This window comes from Spermophilus citellus (assembly GCF_964194105.1).
Source record: "Spermophilus citellus genome assembly, chromosome: 18".
Lineage (NCBI taxonomy): Eukaryota > Metazoa > Chordata > Mammalia > Rodentia > Sciuridae > Spermophilus > Spermophilus citellus.
In genome coordinates, this window is record NC_138200.1 from 40,000,475 (window position 1) to 40,022,443 (window position 21,969).

Genomic DNA, 21,969 nt, shown 5'->3' on the forward strand with positions numbered 1-21,969 from the left:
CCCCAAATACAAGTTGCAGAATCACATCGGTTACACATCCACATTTTTGCATAATACCATATTAATGACTGTTGTATTTTGCTACCTTTCCTATCCCCTACTATCCCCCCTCCCCTTCCCTCTCATTTTCCCTCTCTACCCCATCTGCTGTTGTCTAATTCTCCCTTTTTTCCCCCCTTTCCCCTCACAAACTTATATGTAATTTTGTGTAACAATGAGGGTCTCCTTCCATTTCCATACAGTTTCCCTTCCTCCCACCCCACTCGTCTGTGTTTAATGTTAGTCTTTTCCTCATGCTCTTCTTCCGTGTTCTGATCTTAGTTGCTCTCTTTATATCAAAGAAGACATTTGGCATTTGTTTAAGGATTGGCTAGCTTCACTTAGCATTATCTGCTCTAATGCCATCCATTTCCCTGCAAAATCCACGATTGTCATTTTTTAGTGCTGCGTAATACTCCATTGTGTATGCCACAGTTTTTTAATCCATTCATCTATTGAAGGGCATCTAGGTTGATTCCAAAGTCTAGCTATTGTGAATTGTGCTGCTGTGATCATTGATGTGGCAGTATCCCTATAGTATGCTCTTTTAAGGTCCTCAGGGAATAGACCGAGAAGGGCGATAGCTGGGTCAAATGGTGGTTCCATTCCCAGCTTTCCTGGGAATCTCCATACTGCTTTCCAAATTGGCCGCACCAATTTGCAGTCCCACCAGCAATGTACAAGTGTACCTTTTTCTCCACATCCTCGCCAGCACTTGTTGGACTTCATAGTGGCTGCCAATCTTACTGGAGTGAGATGGTATCTTAGGGTGGTTTTGATTTGCATTTCTCTGACTGCTAGAGATGGTGAGCATTTTTTCATGTACTTGATTGATTGTATATCCTCCTCTGAGAAGTGTCTGTTCACGTCCTTGGCCCATTTGTTGATTGGGTTATTTGTTATCTTATTGTCTAATTTTTTGAGTTCTTTGTATATTCTGGATATTAGGGCTCTATCTGAAGTGTGAGGAGTAAAAATTTGTTCCCAGGATGTAGGTTCCCTGTTTACCTCTCTTATTGTTTCTCTTGCTGAGAAAAAACTTTTTAGTTTGAGTAAGTCCCATTTGTTTATTCTTGGGCTATGGGCGTCCTATTAAGGAATTTGGAGCCCGACCCCACAATATGTAGATCGGAGCCAACTTTTTCTTCTATCAGGCGCAGAGTCTCTAATTTGATATCTAGCTCCTTGATCCATTTTGAATTAACTTTTGTGCATGGCGAGAGAAAGGGGTTCAGCTTCATCTTGTTGCATATGGATTTAATATCACTATTTGCGGACGATATGATCCTATACCTAGAAGACCCAAAAGGGTCTACAAAGAAACTACTAGAATAAATGAATTCAGCAAAGTGGCAGGATATAAAATCAACACGCATAAATCAAAGGCATTCCTGTATATCAGCAACAAAACTTCTGAAATGGAAATGAGGAAAACCACCCCATTCACAATATCCTCAAAAAAAAAGAAAATGCTTGGGAATCAACCTAACAAAAGAGGTGAAAGATTTATACAATGAAAACTACAGAACCCTAAAGAGAGAAGTAGAAGATCTTAGAAGATGGAAAAATGTACCCTGTTCATGGATAGGCAGAACCAACATCATCAAAATGGCAATATTACCCAAAGTTTTCTACAGGTTTAATGCAATGCCAATCAAAATCCCAATGGCATTTCTTGTAGAAATAGACAAAGCTATCATGAAATTCATATGGAAAAAAAAAAAGACCCAGAATAGCAAAAGCAATTCTAAGCAGGAAGTGTGAATCAGGCGGTATAGCGATACCAGATTTCAAACTATATTACAGAGCAATAGTAACAGAAACAGCATGGTACTGGTACCAAAACAGGCAGGTGGACCAATGGTACAGAATAGAGGACACAGAGACCAATCCACAAAATTACAACTTTCTTATATTTGATAAAGGTGCTAAAAGCATGCAATGGAGAAAGGATAGCATCTTCAACAAATGGTGCTGGGAAAGCATTAAGCAATTCTGATGATTAAGTAGTATATAATACATCAATAGAGGATTAATCTATGATAGTGACATACTACAAAATACTATAAAGCTGTTAGTTGAGATGGACCATATATACTGATATGGGAAAAAAATCTAAGGTGGTGTTGAATATGCAAATATTCTGAATAGTATATGAGTATACTATTTTAAAACCCCATTACCCCAGTACAATATTACATTTCTAGGAATGAGTGCATTCTTAGAAAACAGAAGGATATAAAGCATGCCAATTTGTTTAGACACAAATAGATGTGCATCTAAGTGGTTGTGACATGGCAATAACTATTGTTAAAAAAAAAAAAAAAAAACAACAAATAGTATGCATCCATGGGGCTTGGGTAAGGATAGAGAGTCTAGGTGTAGTCTGTATATGTTTCCTTTGGAATAAGAATTTAAAATGTTTTGTATTGTTTAAATGAATTATGTACAAAATATTGAGTATTAATTTATATACAATTAACATCACAATATACTATATTAATGTGCTCCATATATCTACATATTTTATAGTAACCTTTACACAACCTGGCATATAATTAGCATTATATGGTTAATGTATTCAGTAAATATAAGGAATATCTAGGTAAGTGGGACACTACAGAGAAAGCAAATGCAGACATACCAGAGTTCTTTTAGGGAGGCCAAAGAAGATGGAATAGAAAGGGTCAAAAGAAATTTCTTCAGATGTTAAGATTTGTGAAAGTGCATATGCTGATACAGAACACTTGTGATTTTATTTAAAATCTTAAGTCGATAATTGCAAAGTAAAGAATGAAGTGATAACTGGAATGGGGTGTAGATCAAATAAGACCAGCCAGAGTTTCTGAAGTGGGGTAAGGAGCATGTGGGGATTCATCATGTTGGTTTCTCTACTTTATGTTTGAAATTTCCTAAATTAAACGTACATGAATATGCTCAGTATGATTTTTGTGAAGAAACATGGATAATGAAGCAGCACATGAAAAATATATATATATTTTTTTTTAACCAAGGAGCTACCAGAAAATAGTATTGAGAAAAGGCTTGTAGGACTCTGGAGAAAATGCTAAAGGCACTTAAGAGTCTCTAGCACTTCAGCACTGCCTTGCTCCACTGGGCTTCCTCGTCTGAGCCACAGAGCACAAAGGAATTTGAGTAACTTCTCAGTTCTTCCAAGGATAACATACCTACCTAGCACCAAACTCAGCTTACTAATTCATTAAAATGAATTAGCCTTAGGGAATTCAGGCTTACTTCTCTAGTGAAATCCTGGTTGAGAAGTCTTGCTTTTAAAAAATAAAAAATGTACTTCATGTTTGTAGAAATATGTCAAAATAAATAGTAACACTAGCCTGAAAAAAAAGGGGGGGGCATGATACTACTGTAAGACCATGTTGTCTTTAAAAAAGGAAAATGTGCGCTAAATGATTGTGATGTGGCAATAGCTATTGTAAAAAAAAAAAACAAAAAAACCCCACAAATTTGTGAACTTGTACATTGTAGAGAAATGTACATCAAAACCACTGTGAAATTTGTCAAAAACATTCCACCCCTACCACAGTGTGCCAGTCTCAGCACTATGACCCAGTGAAGTTGGCAGAATATATCATTCTCTATAAAGGTATTTTTTCTGTAAAAGTTTAAGTTTTTAGAGGGAAGCCGATTTAACACATTTGAGATTCTTTAATACTGAGCTGTGTGGCACTAGCATTTTCAAGTTTTTATGTTTTCTCCCCCACCATAGAGACTGAGAGAAATTAACAGTATGATACGGACAGGAGAAACTCCAACCAAAAAGAGAGGGATTCTTTTGGAAGATGGAAGTGAATCACCGGCAAAAAGAATCTGCCCAGAAAATCATTCTGCCTTATTACGCCGTCTCCAAGATGTAGCTAATGACCGAGGTTCCCACTGAGGTTAGTCCCTGTTATTGAAACTGTCTTTCACAAACTGTTTTGCAGCATCATTTAATGCATGCTAGATTAAGGAGCCCGTTTCCTTAATCCAGCTAATTAGAGTCTATTAGAAATAGGAAGGGGCATTTTTATGAGAACTAGACTTTTTTCAAATGTGAGAGGTCTCTTAACAGGTTCCAGCAAAGGAATTGTATTTCAAATTCATTCCTACCTGTTTGTGGTCAGCTCTAGTTCTTATGAAAAGCAAAACAAAACTTAAGTACTTTGTTCTCAAACAGGAGTGTGAAATTTCTACATTTATGAAACAAAGGAGATGGCTCAGATTCCCCAGGTCACTATAGCATAAGTCTCCTGTCCCCTGTGGTGCACTTCTCCCCTTCCCCAGTAGTGTGGTGCAGTGTGAAAAGTGAACGTTCAGTTGTGCAATGTCTGAATGAACCTGTATAAGTGGCGGCACTTTAGGGCTGTAAAATGCATGATTTTGTATCCCAGATTTTGCTGTATATTTCTGATGGCACTTTCTACAATGTGAACTTTATTAAGTACAAAACTTCTAGGCTGAATAGCCAGTATTTTCTTTAACACTTTTGTACTTTTTAAAACTGTTCTATGCCCTAGTAGCCACCTTTTGGGCATGCTTTTTAAATTCTCCAGTTGTTGTTATTTAGGGATCAGCTGGCTAAGGAAACATTTTTAAATCAAGTTTAATTGAAAGAATTAATATGAAAAATTATGACCTCTTTCTTTAGGAGGTAGTTATCCAAAAGACATGTAAAAATATGTTTGGGTATGTTCCTGGCAGTCTAAAAAATAGGTTGGAGAATTTAGGTTTTTATTAGTACATAGTACCATTTATACGAATTAGAAAATTTTAACAGCTATTGAACTATCTATGTATACACCTTTATTAATCACTATTGCTCCAGCAGTTTTAAAGTTGAATTAATAATCTTATTAGGGAAAAAATTCAATTGTAAATTGAATCAGTATAAACAAAGTTACTAGGTAACTTCATATTGCTCTAAAAGAAATATGGAACTTACACTGTTCAATTAGAATAGTGTTCTGCAAAAATATTTATAAAAACCTCAAGATACTGCTACTGTAATTTTATATCAAAATAAGTGTATTTTTCAATAAAGCATTTATAAAGTCATTTTGTTTAGTTATATTGAGAAAGGGTGTTTAGTTTCCTGTGTAAATGACAAAGAACAATCATTTATTGGTTTATTTTCATATCTACTAAACACATTAGTCAATCATCTGACTTCATTAGAAACCGTTTTAACACTTTTTCTCCCTCCTGCCATAAAAATACAGTTAAGTAATTTGTTTAAAAAAAAAAAAAAACCACTAAGATCAAGTGTTCTGGTTTCCTCTCTAAAACATTCTTCAGAGATAGCAGTCTATAAATCAGTAAGACAGCAGGCTGAAGACTGAAACAATCTTTCACTTAAAAGTGCCAAGCTCTAGAATCTGCTCTCTAAACCTGTCCTCTCCATATGCTAACACATGTACAAATGAAACCACTGATTTAAAACTATTAAATAGTTCTGATTTCTGTCTGCTCAGTTTAAATGAATGCAACTTACCTTTAGCATTATATTCAGAAAAATACATAAGTCTCAAGGTCCCCAATAATTTGGAGTACTGAACTAGATAACCACCCTAAGACACTTCTGACAGAAGTAATGCATTACTTAAAGAGAGGTTTCCAAACCTGCTGTTAGAACCTACACATACATAGAAAACACTGATACCCAGTTATGGTTCACACGGTTTACTCTTCAGGCAGTCCTTTGCCATTAGTCTGCTTTAACTAGGCCAGAGTCCAGCAGGAAAGTGCACGGTGCACCAGATTCACCATCTCTTAAGTTGCTACTGTTTTCTCTTCTTTACTGAAGGGTTGAACTGAGCCAGGCTTTACCCATGACAGGCCAGCAACATGAACACTTTTATTGTGCTGTTCTTCAGGCTTCTTCTAGGCACAATCAAAAACAGACATTAAAAAAAGATGACTGATGAGGAGAGTGCAGCCTGGTACAGACTTGTTTCCCCCAAAGTTATTTGTGTGTAATGAAGGTCTCCAGTGAAGATGTTTTAGAAAAGAAACAGCAAGTTAACCATCTCAAAGATGGTTTCTACTTACTTTCTGAGTTAGCATCTTCTCTCTGGCTTCATCATGTACAGAAGGATTCCATGGAGTAAAGCTTAAGGGGCAGAAAGTATTAAAAATAATCAGTGGCTTTATAAACGTGTATAATCTCCATTTTTCAAAAATGAAGCCAATTCTAAAAACTTAATTAAAAAATATTTTATTGTAGATGGACATGATACCTTCAATTTATTTTTAGTTGAAGGACCTTTATTTTACTAATTTATATGCAGTGTTGAGAATCAAACCCAGTGCCTCACACATGCCAGACAAGTGTGCTACCATTGAGCCCCAGCCCTATTTATTTTTATGTGGTGCTGAGGATTGAACCCAGTGCCTCACACGTGCTAGGCAAGCGTGTTCTACCACTGAGCTACAACTCCAGCCCTTAAGGAATATTTTTAAAGAATAATCTTTCCTCAGTTGTTAAAATGTTTTAGATGTTACATATAAATGATCTTCTCATATTAACCATTCCTTATACAAGGATTACCTAAGCTTCACATCATCCCTAAAATACTATTATTTAAAGATGAAGAGCTGGATGCGTGCACATGCCTGTAATCCCAGTAGCTCTGGAGGCTGAGGCAGGAGGATCTCAAGTTCAAAGCCAGCCTCAGCAACAGTGAGGCGCTAAGCAACTCAGTGAGACCCTGTCTCTAAATAAAATACAAAATAGAGCTAGGGATGTGGCTCAGTGGTTGAGTGCCTCAGAATTCAATCCCCGGGTCCAAAAAAAAGGTGAAGAAAGCAAGGTATAACAAAATCAAGTAATTGCTCTGGGTCACCAAAGAAAAAACTACCAAAGCCAGTCCATCATCAGCTGAGCCCATGCTCTTAACAACTGTACCACTGTGCCTTTCTGGCAGTGCAAATGTTGCCAAAGAACTCACCAATTCCTTAGTTCTCCAAATTCTTTCAGCTGCTTTTCCCCAAGATCCAACATCACAGTGTTACAAGAACCCACCATGCTCATACCACTCAGTTTCCCTCTTTTTAACCAAACCTGAATGGTGGTAGGAGTATGGCAGTTAAAGAGAACAGCTCAAACTGCCAAATAAGAAGTCTTCACATGGGAATGAATTACCATATCACAAGGGTCCTTAGGAAAAGAAGTCACTACATATGTTGCTATTGGCACAACGTGCAGACAATATGAAGCATTAAGAGGCCACAAAGCCCTGGAAATTGTTCTGACACCAAGATACAAAGGCCATAGGCTAACAGATCATACAATTTTTTTTTTTCCATTCAAAGGCCACCTGGAAAATGTAACTGCAGTACTAAGAAGAACCATTCATCTAGATATTGTACCACTTACCTAATTGCATAGGGGTCTTCTATTTTAGGTTGGTCAAACAAACGAGCAGTGCACACCTTAACACTGTCAACCACTTTACTTTTAAAAAGCTGAATGTCCTTTTCATACCTGTGTTAAAAGTTTAAATCAAAAAATTATCAACTTAATCTACTTAGCTGGATTTTAGAATTTATCTTAAATAACCAAACAAAAAAGTCACGTACAGGACTGCAGCCTCTGGGTTTAGGGGGCTTGCTGTATCAATCTTGTAGAAAACTCTCCTTGCATACATTAATACTTGCCAAATATGATTATGGTTTCGCCTAAAAGGAAACATGGTATCATTACTAAGGCTTGCTCCTATGATCTTATGTCTCTAGAAGAAACGCTGATTTACTGACCTCCATTTTGCAAATGCTCTTTTCACATCCAGTTCACCCGAGGTGGGATCAACTAGCGGGTGAAAGACAGGAATATCAAACACCAAGCGCTGTGTTTAAAGAGAGACATGTCCTTTAATGGAAGCACCGGAACTTATGAGACAGATCCTTAAAGATAGTCACCAAAGGAGCTTCAAGGCAACAGGGCAGTCATGTTGTTTAAAAAGTCACAAAGCTGCTCCAAGAAAGATACTGAGCTACTTTTAACCATTCAGTGGGGAAAAAGGTCACTCCAACTGCAGCATGACAAGTGCTGTCCGTGTGTAAGTGCTGCAGTACAACATCCAGCCTCATTTGAACACCCCAAGCAGAGAAAGAATGAAGCTCAAGGCAGAGCACCCCATGACCAAAGACGCAACAAAGCACCAAAACTCCACTGGGAGGACAAATGTTCAGGAAAACTGAAATTGTTAAAGCATTAGGTCAGGAAGAGAACCAAAACGAGAAATCCCTAGGCCCTTTAGTTCCCCCTTGGTGAATGGGGCCCCACAAACAAAGCCACATTGTCTCCTACTTACTGGACAGTCACCATCTGGATAGTTATCAGGGATGTAAACTGTGAACTTGAACACACCATCCTGATAAAGCCCATGCCGTATGAATATTACTCCAAACCACACTGCAGGAAAAAAAATTAAAAAGGTTAAGCCCTAACTCTGTCAGAGGAACCAAATATGCTATAAAGTAAGAGTGAATCTTATCTTACTTAACGCAGAGCGGTAAGATGGCTGCACATAGACGCCTGGCAACTTCTGCTTCACAACCAAGGTACTAAAACAAAAGCAGTATAACAATTAACTTGTATGGATGCCAATGGCATATACAGATCAAACCATCCTAAATTGAGACTAGGAATCATCTCTTAAGGGGCAGGTGACACCCAAACCATACAAGCCGAGTCATCATGTCTTTCACCTGACAACTCTGATCACTGCCCGCTTACTGGCTTCATAACCAACTCACAGAATCTCAAGCCAGTGAAGGGCCCCATATTAAGAAAGTCAGGGAAGCTGGGCACAGTGGCGCACGCCTGTAATCCCAGCAGCTCAGGAGGTCTGGGGATGTGGCTCAGTGGTCAAGGGCCCCGAGTTCAATCTCTAGTAACTGCCCCCTTTGCAAAAAAAAGAAAAAAAAAGAGCCAGGGAGGGTTATACAATCAGGTTTTACTGCCAGAAATCAGCTTCCCAAAAATATCATCTTAGAAAAAGATAAGCCTATAGGTAGTTTTGAATAATACAAGGTGGTCAAAGTTCAAAACATTAAATTTGATGTAGATAAGAGTATCTATAAAATTATTGCTTTTGTTATTGTAGATGATGGATCTTATACACATTCAAAAGTTGTTTTTTATTAAGACATGATTAATATTTTCCTTTTAGGCTCCAGCAAATTATACCACTAATGCTAACAGATAAGTTGTATTAGAATAAAACACGAGATAGAAATATAATTTTTTTTTAAAGAAAGAGTGAGAGAGGGAGAGAGAGAGAATTTTAATATTTATTTTTTAGTATTTGGCGGACACAACATCTTTGTGGTGCTGAGGATCGAACCCGGGCCACACGCATGCCAGGCGAGCGCACTACCGCTTGAGCCACATCCCCAGCCCTATAATTTTTTTTTTTAAGTTGTCAATGGACATTTTTTTATATGTGGTGCTGAGAATTGAACCCAGGGGCTCACACATGCTAGGCAGGCACTCTACTGAAGAGCCACAACCCCAGCCCAGAAATTTTAAACTGCTTTTAATTGCAATTTTAGGCAATTGTTAAGATTCCACAAACTCATCACTTAGTTGTCCTTTTCAGTTTGAATCACCAGAACCACGGTGTCACTTGGTGAAGACGGGCATCATTGTGAATTCTCAAGCTGTACTCTACTCCCAAATAGCTAACTCCCTAACTCAGACACTTGAACTCTGGGGTCCTTACCAGTGAGTGAGAAACCGTGTTGAAAACAAGGAAAGATAAGTCTATCAACAGAGGTGTCACTAGTTTTTCTGGGACCCAGTAACCCACCAACAGCCATTGTGTCCTCTTGCTTGCAACTGCAGCTACGTGCTGTGATCTGACCTTGAAAAGAACACTGTTCACCTAGGGCTTAATGTTTACCTGCTGCCTGAATTCTATAAAGAAGTAGTTTATTGGGCCTTATTACTTTTATTACCTAGTTGCCATCACATTCATTTTTTTAAGTTCTTATCTATTCTAAATCACTAAAACTCAGCATGCAACAGCTCAGGAGATCTGAGGATGGTTTGCCAGAAAAGGCAATTTTGTGTTCTAATACACAGCAGATTTAATCACCACAATAGGAGCTTGTCTAACTCACTGCCCAGCCTCAAACACAAGGCCTCCATTATAAAACTAAAGGGATTGTTGCTACCAAATCACACCCAGCCAGTTACACTGGGGCCTCTCACCATGACAACATTAGTACATTGAGAGAGAGATTAAGGATGCTTTTTTAAAATAGCTTCATATACAAAGGAATTTTTAAATGATGGAAACTTAAGAATTCTCCAGACTTTCTGTCCTTTTAATACACAAGCAAGCCATCTGAATCTATGGGTTATTTGAGCCCCTCTATGCAAGGGCAAACTTCTGTGACCAGTCAATCCTTACCCAGTAGAGCCCAAATCTTTGTCTCCCTATAATTGCCAAACCCTGCCTTTGGGGGTCATATAAAATAAGTCAAATCCCTTCTAATAACAGACTTTTGAGTATATGAAGACAGCTTTAATAAGCACTTAAGTTGTCTCAAAGCCAGCAGTTCCAGTTTAATTGCTGATCCCTGAAATCTGTCTTCCCAACCCTTCCCCACCAGGACCATCTCCTCATTCTATCAGGATGCCTCCAACAAAGTGTTAACCAAAGTGGAACACAATCTTCCAGATGGGTCTGACCTAAGGAAGACGAGACCGCCACCATCCCACTACCCCACCCCCCCCCACCTCTTCAAGAGATCCATTCCTCACTTCACCTAAAGGAAAACTAAAATTCAGTTGCTAATTTCCTGATCCACTGTAGGTTCTTCATTACTTTTAAATTTTCTTTCTTTCTTTCTTTTTTTAAGTTGTAGTCGGACACAGTACCTTTATATATTTATTTTATGTGGTACTGGGGATCGAACCCAGCGCCTCACACATGCTAGGCGAGTGTTCTGCGGTTGAGCCATAGCCATAGCCCTAGTTCATTACTTTTAAGTTTCTTCCTCTTCTTGATCTCCAGAATGGAGCAAGAGGGGGATGGGATTGAGTTTTAAGATTAATCTACTGGTCCATCAAAAAACATTTCATTTTTCACCTGCAAGGATCTTTCATAACTGAACCAAATAGTCTCTTAAGAACTCACAATTCTGCCAGAAGAGAGTATTCCAGGTAGAAGGGTCCGTAAGAAGCATGTGTGCCATTTGCCGACTGTGCTGCTGGGGCAGGTGATGTAGGCTTAGTGATGGGCAAAGCATTTTTGGGAATAGAAGGTAGCTGTTTTTTTGGTGCAGTTCGTGGAGGACTGGTTTTCACATCCCCCGTTAATGTCTTCTCTTCACCATCAGATCGCTATTCAAAATGAAGTTGGGAGAACATTTGTTAAGATGATTTTTTAAAAATACTAATTTTTTAGTTGTAGTTGGACACAATAGCTTTATTTGATTTATTTTTATGTTGTGCTGACGATGAACCCAGGGCCTCACACATGCTAGGTGAGTGCTCTACTGATGAGCCACAACCCCAGCCCCATATTAAGATGATTCTTAAATCACAAGAGTATAGTATTAGGGCTGGGGTTGGGGCTCAGCAGTAAAGCGCTTGCCTAGCATGTGTGAGACACTGGGTTCGATCCTCAGCACCACATAAAAAAATTTTTAAAAAAGGTCCATCAACAACTAAAAAATGTTTAAAAAAAGAGTACAGTATTATTAGCTCCATGACCTAAAAGCCGGAATTCCTCTCTTATATGGATACTCTAAGGCCACGATTGAGATCTGAAAGTCCTCTAAGCAGGTCATATTAAGAGTGAACAAGGCTAAACAACAGCAAAGAATAGGAAACCCTTTCATCAGCTGCACTACAGAAGGACAGCAGTCATATTTACAGATTAATTGAAACAGAAAGAAATGGTTTCTCTTGGTGGCCCCAAGATGAAAATGTATTTTTAAAATACATTTTATTTAGGAAAATTAAAGAAATGGTTTCTCCTAATGACAAGGAGTTACTAAAGCCATTTGACAACTGAAGACGACTAGAAAAGTCCCTCTGACATATAAATGATAGAGAAAGGCAAGTGCTAAGAAGTTCAGAATAGTGTGGATGACAGAGCAGCCACTGCGTGATGTCATCACTAAAGGCAGAAACAAAGCTATTTTCTCACTTGCTTGGGTCCAATTTTGATTTTGTCCCTAATGGAAGATATTCCAAATGTGGAAAGACATCAGCATAAACTGTCATCCTCAGTCAATAAAAAGGACAAAATGAGTTAGAAACTAGGTACTTCCTTGACACAAGGTACAATCAAAGGCTGTATAAAAAGTAATATTCTCTTAGAGGTGGAATTAAGGGTGGTTTTTTCTTGCTGTTTGCATATTTTAAGCTTTCCTAAAATGAAAATGTGTTTTCAAAAGAAATATTTAGAAAAGTTAAATTAGTGGTCCTTAAAAAAATAAAGTCCGATGTGACCATATTGGTCTGGCATTTTCCAAAGCTGCTTTAACCTCTGACTCTTGAAGTTTAATACAGTCATTACTACAATCATAGATTACATTTATCCATGATGAAACTTAACTGAAAATAATTTTAGAATTGTGATTACCACAGTTTTTATTTGACAAGCAATCTCAGCATCAGAAACTGAGTTTAATGGACAAAATCATTTCTTCTCATAAACAAAACCTAAACTAGACAAACCGGATAATTTTGTTAAGGTTACTGGAGACTTTGGCTTAGATGACGTTAGCCTTCATCCTGGCCCTCTCTTCTGACGGAGGCAAATGGGTTTCCTCACTGCACTTACTGACTGTACCTACTTTGCGTATGGAGCTTGTAGACATGCTCCAGAAAGGGTTCATAACGTGTACTCCAGAGAAATCCAGTGGTCCTTGTCATCCAACTCTTCTGTCCTCAGCATTCACTTTACCCTAAAACCATATGGGAAAACACAAATATTCTAATGCCAACAGTTAAAACTTCTGAAATGGTCAGAAACAAAATCTGATACCCCAGAGATACAATAATGTTATATAATATATAGTTATGAAAGCCTAGGAAATGTCTTCAGGCAGCTTCAGAAATAATATTCTTCTATACCCCTTCCTATTCTGGTTCCAATTTCTTTTGCACCTTTAGATGCCTACAAAAATCTGCAACAAGGTCCCTGGCTAGGATTCAGAGTAGACAGTGACATGGTTCAGCTTTAGTGCCAGAAATTCTGAAAATATGGACTACAACAGTTGCTACTAGCATAATATCTAGGCTTAACCAATGGGAAAGCCAGATTTAGAATGCACTGTACCCACCTACACAAAAGTTATATCACTGTTCCCAGGGTCATGGGAACAAATGGTAAAAGAGCATCCAGGCTGGTTGATTTAAGAGTGTCTTTAAATGAGCTGTTTCAAGGACAAAATGATTCCTTCCAGCAAAACTATTAGCCAAAGATAAGAAAAAACAAGGCAGGCCACACATACCTATGTCAGTAAAGAGGACGGGGCATACCTGAATCCAGGCAGGACCACACTCAAGAAACTGCACGTTTTAAACCGGTAAAAATATGGAAAGTCTACAGAATTAGGCATTTAAGGAATTACCAGGCAATACACACAAATGCAAGGAAGACTGCACAAAAAACATCTCACAAACAAATCTTCCACTCGAATCTTCAAGTTGTGGATAGGAAAGCAAGTCTCAAAGGTCACAGAGTCAGTGGGTCATTTACTAAAAATAAGAAGCAGCAAAGGAAAACCAGCCAAATCCAGCTGTAAGGACAGCAACTTCTCTGGGCTGGCGATTCCCCCCAGGCTCCACTGTTGAACACAGAGCTCAGTTCTCTAAATTCCTATTTGTACCAATCAAAAGGCTGAAGGTGAAAAGGGTCAAAATTTAGCAAAATTTTCCTAAGAAAATTTTCTTAAGATTCTTAAGAAGCAAATCATGTAACAAGCCATGTGTTTTCTCCCTGATGAGCCTATGACATCCATGGGTGGGTACCAAGTCTACCATATCCTGCCAGTGCTTTGCTTTCCAAGAGTTAATGCCATCCAGTAATTAGAGGATGAGGGTACTAGTTGTTCCACTAACATACTGACAAAATGAATTAAGTAGCAACAGCTCTCCACAAATCTGCCTTTAAAGGTTACTGACACATGAAAATTGTTGGGACATCAAAAATTGGGAGGCGGGGTCCTACTTGGCCCAAATGAAAACATAGATTTTCTCCCACTGTCCTTTAGATACACCCGATTTAACAGGGACCCACATCTCTTGGGATCTAGTGCTCCCGGAATGGTAAATTCACTATAAAATCCCATTCAAGTCTTAACAATACATTACGATTCTGCAGCTTTGCCTTTAAGAATCCTATGAAACTTGCCCCCAGTTCCCATCTTTAAGCAAAAGGTATTTGTCGCTGGCTAGCATTGTGATGATTTTTTTTTTAACCCAATGGTCCCAGCAGCAACACAATCGAGAAACTTCAGCAGGCTTTTCAGAAATGACACCATTTATTAGATGTCTAATCCACGACAGGAACAATATGACATTCCAATAGGAATGACACAGATGGAAGGAAAGCTCACGCTATATCCTTGGCGTTAGGAAACAATTTTGGAATTTCTCCTGGTTCGGCTCTGAGAACAAAACCTGATTACTTTCCTTTATATCTTAACAGCTGAGAAGTCTGTGTCTTTGGCCCATACGAATGATCCCTTACACAGAAGGGCCAAACTAGACCCACTGCTCCTAACTTAACCTGGAATACCTTGAGCTCATTTCAGGGTAAGAGGAGACTGGGCATGGCCCAGGAAAAAGACAAAACAGCTCCGGCCCCGGACAGGCTCGCCGGGCACAGCCAAGACCGGCATCTGGCTGGGACGGGCACCCTTGCCTGGGGCAGAAATACGTTTCAGAGCACACAGAGAATCTGGACAAACCTGTCTTGAGGTGACGCAAGTCAGGGGCCGTGTCCTGGCCTTGCAGCTACCTTGAAGTCAGGGGTCTTCAAGACTCTGGAGTGGGGGCTGACTCTCTCCAGGTCTGAGAGACCACCCTCCCATCCCCCGCCGCCTGGAGCCACAGGCCTTGGCCTGGGAGGGCGGGCCCCAGACAGGTCCAGCGGCTGGGCCCGCCTTCCTTCCCTGGGCCAGCCCAGCCCAGCCCATTCAGCAGGCCCCAAACATGGACTGCAGGTTCCAAGACCTCAGTGCAGCAGGTGCCTGCAACGCGCACAGGTGCCCAGCCCAGCCCCGCCCCCGTGTCCCATCGCGGCCGCCGTCGCTGAGGAATCAAGACTGCTCAAGAGGGAGACGAGTGCCAGGCCCAAAGAGGCTGGTGGCCCCGGCTTACGGACTTCTCGTTCGCTGCATACCTACCAACTGGTTTACCCAGAGCCTTCAACGCAGAGTCCCCAGCTGCCGAGCGCCGTCGCCGCCCGACAGCATCTCTGGCTGCAGCGCCAGCCCGGCCCCTGCCCTATCCCCGCCCCGCCCTGCCCTCGGTGCCGGGCCCCGCCCCCTGCCCCCTCCCCTGGACCCGAGCTCTTCCGCCCAGCCTCCAGGCGCCTAGTGGCTCCCATACCTGTCCATCAAGGGCGCTCTTCCGGGGGTGTCTGGACAACAGCAGTGCGTCCTGCCAATCAAATCGGCTCCGCTCGGGTGGGGCAGCACTTGACCCTCCCCTTACGTAACAGGGCCTGGAGCGGACTGTCAGTCATGGAAGTGTCTGCCCCTTGGGGGGATGGGGGCGGAAACAAACAAGTACCGGGATACAATTGGTCACAACGTCCGCCAGTCACCATGGAGACCCCGCCCACGGGTTTGTGCCGGCAGCTGCAGCCATTCAAGGGCTGGGACTGCGGCGTTTTCTCAGCCCGGCACAGGCTGGTCCCTGAGTGCAGGCGGGGGCGCCACTGTTCGTGATGTGCTCAGCCGCTGCCGAGCCCGGCTGCCACGTAGGGACCACCAGGGTCCCAGAGGCCGGAACGGGAAGGGCTGGGTTAGCAGAGGGAAAGGACACTTTCAGGAGCGCCGAGAAATGCCGTTTTCTACACCGGAGACGGGGATAATGGCTATGGGCGGACCAGAGCTAAACTCCAAGTCATCGCTCGGCTCTGGTGCACCTAATGGGATGGGTGGGCCCGAGACCCAGCGATCTACGGTTGTCCCAAGTTCCCCTGGCAATTTGCCACACGCCGAGTTGAGAGCCTCTCCCACGGGGACAGGTAGCTCCCGCCCCCCCCCACCCCACCCCGCGCACCAGCCAGCACTTTGTTCTGAAACACCTTTACCTTTTGTGACCTTTTATGGCTTAAGAGCTTTCCATAGGAGTAGTTTCACGCCCTGATAAAATCCAAGCCTCGCCTGGCTTCAAGACCCAGCCTAGTCTGGCTTCCTTCCCATCATAGTCCCATCCTCTTTCCTATATCTGCCTCTAGCCCAATTCTGTGCTTTAGGCTGTCCTTGGTTTAATGCTTCCGTTTTAATGTCTGGGAAAGACAGATGTGAATGGTGGGAACACAAGGTTAAGAGAATAATTCTATCAAATGGGCCCACTCTGCTGCCCTGGACCCCCATATGCTTTCTTTTTCCAAGAAGTAATTTATCTGCAGCCCTGCCTGGCCTAAGTGGACAGGCTATGTCGCATTCCTCAATAAACTTGCTGTTCACTGCAGGAAAAATGCAAGCCCAATATAATGTTGATAAGAGGAGCCCAAGGTACCCTGAAGGACAACTTTCGTTACCATATCCTAAACTCTGGGAGATGAGGATAGTTCCTTCTAACCATAAAGTCTGTAAGAATGTATGGTTAAGAATCCAATTAGAACCAGTCAGATGGGCCAAGGTGACCTAGAGTTGCCATCACAGTGGGGATTTCTGACTTGATAGCAAGAATTAGGGTTTGAAAAGGGGTCTTTGAAGTGCCTCAGTTTCTCAGAAGGCCTCAGCTCTGTAATACTCCCCCAAACCTTTCCTCAAAATGATTCCTCCCTGTGGGATGCCCTTCCAACCCCAGATACCCCTGGCCACTCCCAACAACTTTCTGCCCCTTTTCCAAGATACCAGTGGCACTTTTTGTCTCTGGTATCTTAGAAGAGAAGGGAGATTCTCTGACCAGCTTGTTTGTTCCAATTTGGTTGCCTCTGAGATTCTGGTAAATGACTTACTTATTAAATGGCAGGAAGCCAAACTCCTGATGTTAATCCCAAGGGGTGGTTCTGAAATCCAACTTCCTCCTACAGTTAAAAACAGTCCTGAGCCACTTCCTTTCATCTCGTTTGGATACTCTTAGGAATGTTATAAGACCCTTAATATTGGTCTTAAAAGGAAGGCAAGATGAAAGTCTTTTTTTCCACAGGAAAGACGCCTCCATTGACATCTCTTTATCCTAGCTCCAACCCATCTTTGCAGATTTGCCATTCTCATCCTCCCAAGATTTCTTCTGATCTCATCCCTTCTCCAAGCTTCCATTTTCACCGAGAACTCACGTATTTCTCCAGCTCAGATCTCACCTCTGAGTTCAGATGCAGGTACCCAACTGTGCTCTTGGCAGTGGATGACTCAGACACATACCAAGGTCAGAACACTCACTGACTCGCATAGCTAGGGGATTTCTCTCACATGGTAAGGCATGCTCCGGGGGTGGCACCATGCTTGAAGCACTGCTTTCCATGGTGTTTCTGGAATTTCACTTCCAGACTGTTAGCAAAGGCTGCTGCCATTCAGGTACATCCAATGTCTACAAAATAAAGACTATCCCTTTCTTCCAGGTGTCCCCTTTGAAGCTCAAGAATTTCTTTCCCAGAAGCTCCCAGAAGAAATGTCCACCTGTGTCAATGACCAGAAATGCATCACTGGGTCTCTGCATACCACTGAAGCATCCAAAGGCCAAGGGAACAAGTCTGTCGTCGTGACTTGAGCTAATCGAGATTTACTCTGGAACCCCGGACATAAGGACAGATGTGATTCCATTTGTATTTTGAAAACATCACTTTCTTGGAGAACAGATTGAAGGGGCGGGAGTGTTCAGTCAAGAGATGATTACAGGAGTGAGATGGTAGAGATGGAGAACTGACCGTGTCCCAGAGATAAAATTTAAGAGATAAAGAGGACAGACCTTGCTCATGGATTAGATGTGGGGATAGCGGAATGAAGAAGGGGATATCATGGATGATGCCGAGATGTTTGGGTTGAGCTACTGGATGAAAAGTGAAGCCATTTGGTGGGGATGTGGCTCAAGCGGTAGCGCGCTCGCCTGGCATGCGTGCGGCCTGGGTTCGATCCTCAGCACCACATACAAACAAAGATGTTGTGTCCGCCGAGAACTAAAAAAAAATATTAAAAAATCCTCTCTCTCTCTCTCTCTCCTCTCTCACTCTATCTTTAAAAAAAAAAAAAAAAAAGAAAAGTGAAGCCATCTGGTGAGATGAGAAAGGCGGAACCATAAGTAGGTTGGAGAAGAGTGGGAAACAGGAAGAAGATGAGTTCTGAATGGGGTGGGTACTGTGGGGAGTTTCTGTAGACACTAAAGGTTAGGTACCTGGGGCTGGGATTGTGGCTCATTGGTAGAGCACTTGCCTAGCAAGGGCAGGACCTGGGTTCGATTCTCGGCACCACATAAAAATAAAGGCATTGTGTTGTGTCCATCTACACCTAAAAAATAAATTTTTTAAAAAAGTTTACGTACCTGTTATGGATTAGCTTTTAAGTATCCCCCAGAAGCTCATGTGTGAGACAATACAAGAAGGTTTAGAGGTAAAATGATTGGGTTATGAAAGCCTTAACCTAATCAGAGTTAACCCACTAACAGGGATTAACTGCCAGCAGATGGGGTGTGGCTGGAGGAGGCGGGTCATGGGGGTTGGCTTTGGGGTTTACATTTTGCCTGTGGTTGAGGAGGTCTCCCTCTCCCTCCTCCCCTCCCTCTCTCCTAGTGACACTTTCCTACCCGCCTTCTTCTGCCACACCCTTCTGCCTCGCCTTAGCTCACAGCAGTGGACTCAGCCGTCTAAGGAACATCACCTCTGAAACCTCGAGCCAAATAAACTTCTAAAATTGGCAAAGACCAAACTCCTCACCGTGGCTGGAGTCCTATCCCACTGCCCCAGGCTCCAGCCATTCCAGCATCCCTCAGTCCTTGGAGGTGTCAAGTTTTCCCCTCCTGCCCCACAAGATGGAGTCTTTGCTTGGACCATTCCCTTCTCTCCTCCCCTCTCAGCTCACACACAACTTCAGGGAAATGTGCTGTTGCTCTGGGGGATGACTCAACTGGTGTCCATCTCCCACACCGTCCTTTAAGCTTGTGAAGGGGAACCATATCTGTTTGGCCCTCCATTGTCTCCCCAGCCCCTAGCCCCTGCCTGGACGGAGAATGTACTTGAGATAGCAGAGCACAGTCCCCAGATCCGCACCAGGGAAGATGCTTGCTGTGGTCTGAAAGTGCCTTGTGCCTTCCAAAGCTCGCGATAAAACCCGATTTCCAGCCTAGCAATGTCAAGAGGTGAAGGGACCTTTAAGGGGGATTAGATCAAAGGACTGATTGATTAATGCAGTTCTCCGAAGCCTGGATTAGTCACCTGGAGTGGGCTGGAAGGGTAGAAGTTTAGGTGAAGGCTCTCATAACCTGATCATTTCACCTCTAATCAGTGCGCTGATCTACTTGAAAGGATGGAGTGGGTGGTGACCGTGGGCAGATAGGAATGGTTGGAGGAGGTGTATTTTGTCCCCTGTGAGCGAGAGCTTTCTCAGCTTCCTGATTGTCAGATCCTGAGCTGCTTTCTTTCATCATACCCTCCCACCATGATTATTCTGCCTCATCTTGGGCCCAGAGCAATGGAGCTGGTCATCTATAAACTGAGACCTCTGAAAAGAGTCCCAAACTTTTTTTCCTGTAAAATTGTTCTCGTTATGTATTTTTGGACACAGCAATGCAAAGCTGACTAAAACAACCTCTAGTCTTTATAAATCACCCAGTGTAAGGTATTGTGTTATAGCAACAGAAAATAGGGTAAACAGCTCACTATGAAAGTCAGGATGACTTATTCAAAGGGAAATGAGGCAGCCTCAAAAAGTATCACTTAAGACAAAAAGAAAAAAATTTACCTAAACCTTACCTATAAAAAAAAAAAACAAAACAAAAACCACTTTCAATCACTGCACAATACATTTGCTATTCTAAGTTTTTCGGAGTATTATCTGACACTTGTGTCAAACAATTCGTTGTACACCAGGACCTCATAGATATGTGATCTCTGAGTATTCATATGCTGATCATGTTCTAATCCTCAAAATATTCATTGAACCCATTATTTTCATCTCTGGAAAAATTGTATAAAGCAATTTAGATCACTGAGTTACCACTAATAATCTTAACCTTTCAGTTTAGGTTCGAAACAGATTTTTTTTTTTTTTGCATTACAATTCTTATTGCACATATACAGCACATTTTTTTATATCTCATATATAAAGTATGTTGACACCAACTCATTTCTTCATACATGTACTTTGGATAATGATGTCTATCACATTCTACCGTCCTTGTTAACCCCCTGCCCCCTCCCTTTCCCTCCCACCAAAACAAAGGAATTTGTAATGTGTGTGCCTTTTACATATATGTATACAGAGCCAATGTTTTCAGCTCAACCCATTTGCCCCTAAATCTCTCTCTAAAAGGTAGATTCCTAGGTTTATATCATTCATCACACATGTTATTCTATACATGAGATAATTACCTAGATATGCATTTAATATGGCAGAAAAATATAATTAGCACATTAAAACCATAATTTTATGGATAATTATTAGGATGAGACCAATGTGGGAGGATATTAAGTAATGGCCCCATAGCTGGTGATTCCAAGACATAGCAGAAATCACGTTTTTTTTTTTTTTTTTCCAGAATCATTGAAGTTCAGGAAACACTGCTATAGAGAGATGTGGTTTCTGTCTTATGTACATCCTTGCTGATTGTTACAATTTTTGCTTATAATCTCACAAATGAACTTTATATTATATTTATATTAGGTCACATAATGTTTTCTTCCTGCCTTATAATGAGTGGGTGGATGGATGGAGAGGTGAAGGGAGGAATCGTCTAGACAAGGACCTTTCAAAATGATGTTGGAGTAGCTGATGGACCACTGTGAATATTTATCCTTAAGGAAAAGCAACCAATATATAACATTGTGATACAGGGCTGGAAGAGAATTGATTTCCTTTTATAATCAAACGCATGTTGAACATGGCACGACATTACAAAAACCACCCCCTCTCAGCCTGCTGATGATTGTACCACAAGCACAAGAGCAATCTTCCCTTTGATTGACGTTATCTTTGGAAAACCACCTCACTCTGTGGTATAAAGCCTTTGGAAAGATGATAAATGCTCCAGTCAGTTTTAGCTAGAGTGGCAGATTCAGAAACAGAAAGCCAAAGAGAAAGCAATGTTCATTCAGCGACAAATAATCCATGGTCTACCATTCTAGGCATTGACCTTCCTTTCTTGCAACCGGTAAAGGTGAGCATCTCTGCTTTTCAGAGTCTCCCACATAAAGCCATCATCCCCAATTCCAACATCACAGAAAGTTTCAGTTCCACAGAAGAATGCAACACACAGCCTTATACTCATTATTTTTCCTCCCAAGTCATTTCAAAATAGCTGCAGTCATCATGACCTTCACCTCTAGATACTTCAGTTTGTATCTACTAAGAGAAAGGACATGCCCACCCCCACCCCACCCCCAAACTACAGGCTCACTCTCACGCAAGAAAATTCACTGCAGAGAAAAAAGCTTTTATAACTATTGCTATGGATTGAATGTTTGCCCCCCTGCCCACCACCAAATCCATATGTTGGGAACCTAATCAACAATGTAATGGTATCAGAGGTGTGGGCTCTTTGGGGGGTGACTGGTC

General features: G+C 41.5%; 2 protein-coding genes across 10 annotated transcripts in view; one reads left to right on the forward strand and one right to left on the reverse strand.

The window, feature by feature from the left end:
- RBL2 (RB transcriptional corepressor like 2) overlaps positions 1-18,274 on the forward strand; it is a 68,930-nt gene extending 50,656 nt beyond the window's left edge. For 2 of the 5 annotated variants that reach the window (XM_081274800.1, XM_081274797.1), the window contains exon 22: positions 3,785-5,112. In XM_081274800.1, the coding sequence (XP_081130926.1) occupies positions 3,785-3,955 (171 nt within the window). In that variant the 3' untranslated portion in view covers positions 3,956-5,112. Of the gene's footprint in view, positions 1-3,784; positions 5,113-17,413; positions 17,601-17,825 lie in introns of those variants that run through there. The other 3 variants (XR_014019699.1, XM_081274799.1, XM_081274798.1) reach the window with 3 other exon arrangements.
- AKTIP (AKT interacting protein) lies at positions 5,295-15,565 on the reverse strand. Of its 5 annotated transcripts, none has more exons than XM_081274802.1 (10): positions 15,446-15,565; positions 12,874-12,986; positions 11,205-11,410; positions 8,558-8,622; positions 8,370-8,470; positions 7,813-7,901; positions 7,636-7,734; positions 7,433-7,540; positions 6,106-6,166; positions 5,295-5,937 (listed from the first exon to the last, which is right to left on the reverse strand). In XM_081274802.1, exons 2-10 carry the CDS (start codon positions 12,913-12,915, stop codon positions 5,827-5,829), a joined length of 882 nt encoding a protein of 293 aa, XP_081130928.1. In that variant the 5' UTR covers positions 12,916-12,986; positions 15,446-15,565; the 3' UTR covers positions 5,295-5,826. The 5 variants fall into 5 exon arrangements, with proteins under 5 accessions (XP_081130928.1, XP_081130930.1, XP_081130931.1 ...); XM_081274804.1 differs by having other exon boundaries at positions 12,874-12,984; positions 15,429-15,552; XM_081274805.1 differs by lacking the exon at positions 15,446-15,565 and adding an exon at positions 14,995-15,422 and having other exon boundaries at positions 5,295-5,934; positions 12,874-12,984.
- Positions 18,275-21,969: the final 3,695 nt, after the last annotated feature.